The sequence below is a fragment of the Eurypyga helias genome, unplaced genomic scaffold (genome assembly GCF_000690775.1).
Source record: "Eurypyga helias isolate BGI_N326 unplaced genomic scaffold, ASM69077v1 scaffold2479, whole genome shotgun sequence".
In the NCBI taxonomy this organism is placed as follows: Eukaryota; Metazoa; Chordata; class Aves; order Eurypygiformes; family Eurypygidae; genus Eurypyga; species Eurypyga helias.
Window position 1 is genome coordinate 1 of NW_010272558.1, and position 5,930 is coordinate 5,930.

The 5,930-nt window shown below is 44.3% G+C and overlaps 1 protein-coding gene across 1 annotated transcript; it reads left to right on the forward strand.

The window, feature by feature from the left end:
- Positions 1 to 25: 25 nt before the first annotated feature.
- COQ7 (coenzyme Q7 homolog, ubiquinone (yeast)) lies at positions 26 to 3,858 on the forward strand (the record flags this gene model as incomplete). The annotated part of the gene is made up of 5 exons (XM_010159147.1): positions 26 to 166; positions 508 to 622; positions 732 to 871; positions 3,070 to 3,138; positions 3,781 to 3,858. Coding segments are annotated over 5 exons (543 nt in total), but the record flags the coding sequence as incomplete, so codon positions are not given.
- Positions 3,859 to 5,930: the final 2,072 nt, after the last annotated feature.

Below are 5,930 nucleotides of genomic sequence, written 5' to 3' on the forward strand. Positions count from 1 at the left end.
GGTTTCCCTCAGGCTTTGCAGCGCGCGGGTGCCGCCGGAGGGCATGAACAAGCCCGTCCTGGACCGCATCATCCGGGTGGACCACGCGGGGGAGTACGGGGCGAACCGCATCTACGCGGGGCAGATGGCCGTCTTGGGCAGGTCGAGCGTGGGACCCGTTATCCAGGTCAGCGGGGCTCGGCCTAATGACGGACTGAAGCTGTCTCCTTCTAAATGCTTTGAAGCGTGGGTGTATGAGTGCTGGGAGGGCTTGGGAAGGGGGTTACCAGCGCTCCGTCTGTAGTGTCGTCACGGAGACGCTTGTTTGGCGAGTGTTTTTATGTTGCCGACGTATAACTCTCCTCGTCTGCTCTGCTTCCCTGTTCCCTTTTCGTGACACGACTGCTGTTACTGCCGCAGGCAAAGCCTGAGTCGCCTCCGCTGGTTTCTTTGTGTTTGTTAGTTTTGTGGGAAATGTTTGCGTTTTTTTCTGGCTTTACACCTTACTGGAATCTGATTATTTTGCAGCAAATGTGGAATCAAGAAAAAGACCACCTGAAAAAGTTCAATGAACTAATGGTTGCATACAGAGTTCGACCTACTGTTTTACTGCCCTTTTGGAATGTAGCGGGTTTTGTTTTGGGTGAGTTTGTGCTATTACAATTACTGTCGTTTTGTCAAGTCTTCAAATGGGTAAATTATTTGCAGTGCCTCCGTTTTCACTGTCTGTATGTTTGGTACCACAATCGTAGGGGCTGGAAGTGCTTTACTTGGAAAGAAAGGTGCAATGGCTTGCACCGTGGCAGTGGAAGAGAGTATATCGGATCACTACAATAGTCAGATCCGAACTCTTATGGAAGAAGATCCGGAAAAGTACAAAGAACTGTTGCAGGTATTTAGCTGTGACTTTAAAAGTAGTTTAACTTACTCATTGAATTATTTAATAAGACTTTAGTCTTTTAAAGTAATGCTGATAGAATTTCCAGTAGATCTCTCTGTTCTGTTACTCAGAATGCTGAAGTCAACAGAAGCTTTCTTTTAAGGAAAAGGATGTTTTTTCCTTCAGCAGCACTAGATTGGTCAAGCACCAAAATTACAATGTATGTTGGATTAGCTTCAGCATGCTTTCAGTAAGTCAGCATTTCCCTTTTGACTGGGGGAACTGTGCTTTAATTTTGATTACCTTTAATTGAAAGGAAGTGTTAGAGGGGAAACAAAAGGAGAAAACTTGATTGCATAATAACATTTTGCTTATACTGGATCTAATTACATAGTTAGATTAGAATGGACTGTTTCAGTTGGAAGGGACCTACAACAATTATCTAGCCCAACTGGCTGACCAAAAGTTAAAGCATTTTATTAAGAGCATTATGCAAATGCTTCTAAAACACTGTCAGCCTAGGGGCATCGACCACCTCTCTAGGAAGCCTGTTCCAGTGTCTCACCTCACTCTCTGTAGAGAAATGCTTCCTAATGTCCAGTCTAAGCCTCCCCTGGCCTAGCTTTGAACCATTCCCATGCGTCCTGTAGCTAGGTACAGGCAGAAGAGCTCAACACCTCCCTCTCCACGTCCCCTCCTCAGGAATCTGTAGAGCCTCCCCCCCAGTCTTCTTTTCTCTAAACTAGACAAACCCAAAGTCCTTAGCTGCTCCTCACAGGACATGCCTTCCAGCCCTTTCACTGGTTTTGTTGCCCTCCTCTGGATGTTTTCAGAGACCTTCACATCCTTCTTAAACCCTGGGGCCCAGAACTGCACACAGTGCTCAGGGTGAAGCCGCACCAATGCGAATACAACGTGATGATCAATCGCCTCTTTGACGGTCGGGTTGTGCTGTGCCTGAGGCACCCCAGGACGCGGTTTGCCCTCAGGGCTGCCAGGGCCCACTCCTGGCTCCTACGGAGTCTGCTGCTGACCAGCACCCTGGTGCAAATTCCAATCTTGAATACTGGTCAGGGCACATAAGGTGCTAATGTTTGTTAGCTCTGCAAGAAAACTATTTCCCAAGTATTGTAGGCATCAAATGGGGACACGTTCCTGTAGGGTGCTTGTGAGGGGTGCGCTGTTTCCACAGGCAGCACATCGAGCTCATTTGTGCTCTGTTTGGTGGGAGCTTGCTTCAGGGTCTGTACCTTCATTTCCAGTTTGGCCGACTAACAGCATAGAATCACAGAATGGTTTGGGTTGGAAGGGACCTTAAAGATCATCTAGTTCCAACCCCCCTGCCATGGGCAGGGACATCTTGCACTAGACCAAACTAGCATGTTTAATTGTCGATAGTTTAACATGTAGCCAAGTCTGGTTACCCCAAATGTGTCTTGTTAGAGAAGTAATTAATAGTAACTTGGTACAGAAGTAATATCTGAAGTAACCCAGGCTTTGCTGACATGTGTAAGGGAAATGCTGCCCCTGAAAGTAAAGACTGCAACCTGAGAGGGGACAAAATAAAGTGAAAAAGCTAAGCAATGGGGTTACTCGCAGTGTCAATACAAGGAGGACTAGTGAGGAAGCTGAAAGTGATGCGAACCTGTTGGGTAGGGATGGTGCTTGGGCGTGTGTAGGCGCTGAGCGCTTTATTAAGCAATCCCAGTTATCTGCAGGCATCTCCAGAGAAAATTGTGTAAACCTTTCTGTCCCATTTGAAAAGTTACCATAGAAAACTGGTGCCCATACTAGAGTATGCTGCAATGGAGAGAAGCCCTGTTGGCTTACAGGAGAACACCCTTACTGATGATCTGGCAAGGCAGGGACCTTAATTTCATTATTTCAAGTGCCAGAATAATTTGTATGTGTGAGGCTAATTAGTGTTGAGTTACAATGACTATAGGTTTTCTTGAAACTGTGAAAAAGAGAGTGGTATATTAAACAACAGCTTAGTTTTTAAAGACCTTTTGAGAATATTAAAAGAACTTTAGGCTTGGGGAATGCTGTAAATTGCCTTTTTGCTGAACCCGAGTTGGGTCTTTGAGAAGCTTTTGAGAGACCTGTGGCTCAGGTGGTGCATGCAGTGGTCAACAGCTTATAGTTTTGTATGCTAAGCTGCCTCGATTGCTCTGCAAGGTAGACTTACTCATTAACTGCTACTTTTAAAGATGATAAAGCAATTCCGGGATGATGAACGGGAGCACCATGACATTGGGCTTGAGCACAATGCGGAAGCGGTAAGTACAATGCTAACTAATTGGCACTGTTAGCGAGGAGGTAGATGTGGTATTCTTGCCTTCCTGGACTGTGATGTAGTTCTTTATTTGAGAAATAGAACGTAAGGTGCTTGTTTTTTTCTTGTATTTGTATTTGGGAAAGAACACTGCATATTATAACTTCATTTTTCTAGAACAGGATTGAAATCTGTTGGAACTCGTATTAAAGTGATTGTATTTTCCTGAGAGGTGTACTCTGCCCAGTTATTGGTTTTATTTAAAGTTTAGATTTTCGATATTTTTGAAGATGAGGTAATTCGTGCTGTCCATACAGCTGGAAGTTGGGGCATCGTCTTGGTAGACAAACACAGCCGCGTTAGGAATGTGACATACAAATTCTGTGCTCCCTTGAATAGTGTAGGAGGAATGTGTGACTCCTCTCCTCCCTCTTTTGACTTACGTGGGTAGAGAAATGGAAACATTCTGCAAAGTTGATCCCTTTTAGTTTTCTCTAGAGTAGATTATGTAAATACAGGTGGGTTTTTGTGGTGTAGTTTGGCTCTGTTTGTGGTTCTTCTTCGTTTTGGTAGGGTTTATTTCAGTTAATGCTTACTATTCCTTCAGTAAACACTTCGGTAGGTGTATTTAATCTTTGTTTTACAGGCACCGGCTTACACAGTTTTGAAGACAGCTATACAGCTTGGATGCAAAGCTGCAATATTTTTATCCGAGAGAATTTAGTGATATTTTCCATAAATGTTTGTGGCAATAAACTGTGACACACAAGTGTATGGAAATTGTGGAAGACAAGGTTATTTTATTAAGCCTTTTGAAATTTTCTTCAGTAAGCATCGAGTTTAAACTGAAAGTGGGAATGTTTAGATTAGCTATCAGGAAGGAATTCTTCCTGGAGAGGGTGGTGAGGCACTGGAACAGGTTGCCCAGAGAAGCTGTGGATGCCCCATCCCTGGAAGTGTCCAAGGCCAGGCTGGATGAGGCTGGGAGCAACCTGGTCTAGTGGAAGGTGTCCCTGCCCATGGCAGGGGGGTTGGAAGTAGATGATCTTTAAGGTCCCTTCCAACCCAAACCATTCTGTGATTCAGCCACCCAGTGTCACACTCAGTACCTGTTCAAAAGGTATATTAAAGTCAGTTGAGTTAAATGTGAATAAAGGTGGCAGTCAGGTCCGTATGAACTAAACCTCCTCATTCAGAGACTGTTCACAAGGTGGCAGCAAATGTGTGTGTATGTATGCACACACATGAAAATGATAAATGCATTCTCTGTTGCCTTGAAGTTTATATGTACTTGAAATAAGCTGGAGCTCATCAGCTCATTTAAAAATGGTTAATACTGGCTAAGTAGGATATTTGATTTCTATTTTCAGGGTAAGTAAATATGAAGTACTAATAACTATTATTTTTCAGTCTGTCTTGAATAAAGATTGGTATTGTAAGACTTTCACTTGAGGACTTGTGTATTTTGGGGGCTTTGGGGGGGAAGTTGTTGGTTGTTTTGGGTTTTTTTTGTCCTGAGTGTGTGTGTAAGGAATGGATCCCTGATATAAAGCAGGTGGAGAGAGCAAGTTGGAGCACCTGTGGAATTGCACTTGATGTTCTGTTAGAGCTTTCAAGTTCATCTTACTTGCTTCTGGTCTCTAGTGGCTCTTAACAGAGACACTCCTGCCTTCTCAGTGTTCCAACAATTCCCCGATGCTTTCTGCAGACAGCCTGGCATAGAGCAATAAAGCCAAAAAAGACCAAGTTGTGGATGCCTGTTCTGTTAAACACTGATCAAAAATGACAAAAGTACATCAATGGAAATGGTAGGGATGAAAGGGACTTCTCACCAGGCTGCATCTTTTGCTCTTCACATCTTAAGAACTCTTGACTATTCCATTCATTTCCTATTGCAGCATTGTGGGAATAGGATAGCTTTCCAAATGCATGTGGGTTATACAGAAGATGCTGATATTTTGATACAAACATTTAGACTCCCTGTGAGAGACTTCTGCTTTTATAGCTGAGAAGCATGATCTCTTCATTACAGGTGGGATGGCATGCACAAGCTATTAATAAAATTGCAGGTCACATAGCGCATATCCACGCTTTTCCCCTTGTCCATGCTTCTAAAATGTGGGGGAGATCCAGCATGTTTAGCTGCCATAAGCTGACTTTTGTTTCCCAATTTTACAGGCTGTCCAGTTTGTACAGGTTTGTGGGTTTTGCCTTGGTGTTGCATCTCATTTTCTGGTCAAAAGCCGTGATGTGCTACAAGTCGGTATTTCTTAGCCCAAGCAATGGGGTGTAACTATTGAAACAGGTCAGCTATGGAAATGGGATGCAATGGGTATAAACCTCGTTGAAAATGGAAGAATTGGAAGCCAAGAAATAAACCAGTAGCAAGTGTTGGCCATTAGCGTCACGAGGAATGGGGCCACCACTGCCAGTCTTGACTCTCACGTGGCAAAGCTACACGGGTGTGTCAAGGCCAGTCGAGGGGTTCATTGAGTTTTGCCGTGTGCCGTTTCCAGTTCCGCTGTGCTGGCCGAATGCTGTGTACTGACTCCGTGGCTGCTTGGAGAGCAGACGAGGACCAGAAGTGTGGAGTTGCTGGCAGGAATCCAAGACCTTGAACAGCTAAAATCCAAGCATCTGGGAGCTCGGTGAGGCCTCAGACAGCTTTTAATCCAGGTACATCCGAGTCTACCTCTTTGAGTAGCTCTGCTAGTGTTTGTAGGTACCGACTGGTGTGTAATTTGACATGGAAGACCTGTTGAAGAGGATTATTTACCCTTCTGTTTTGTGAAGGAG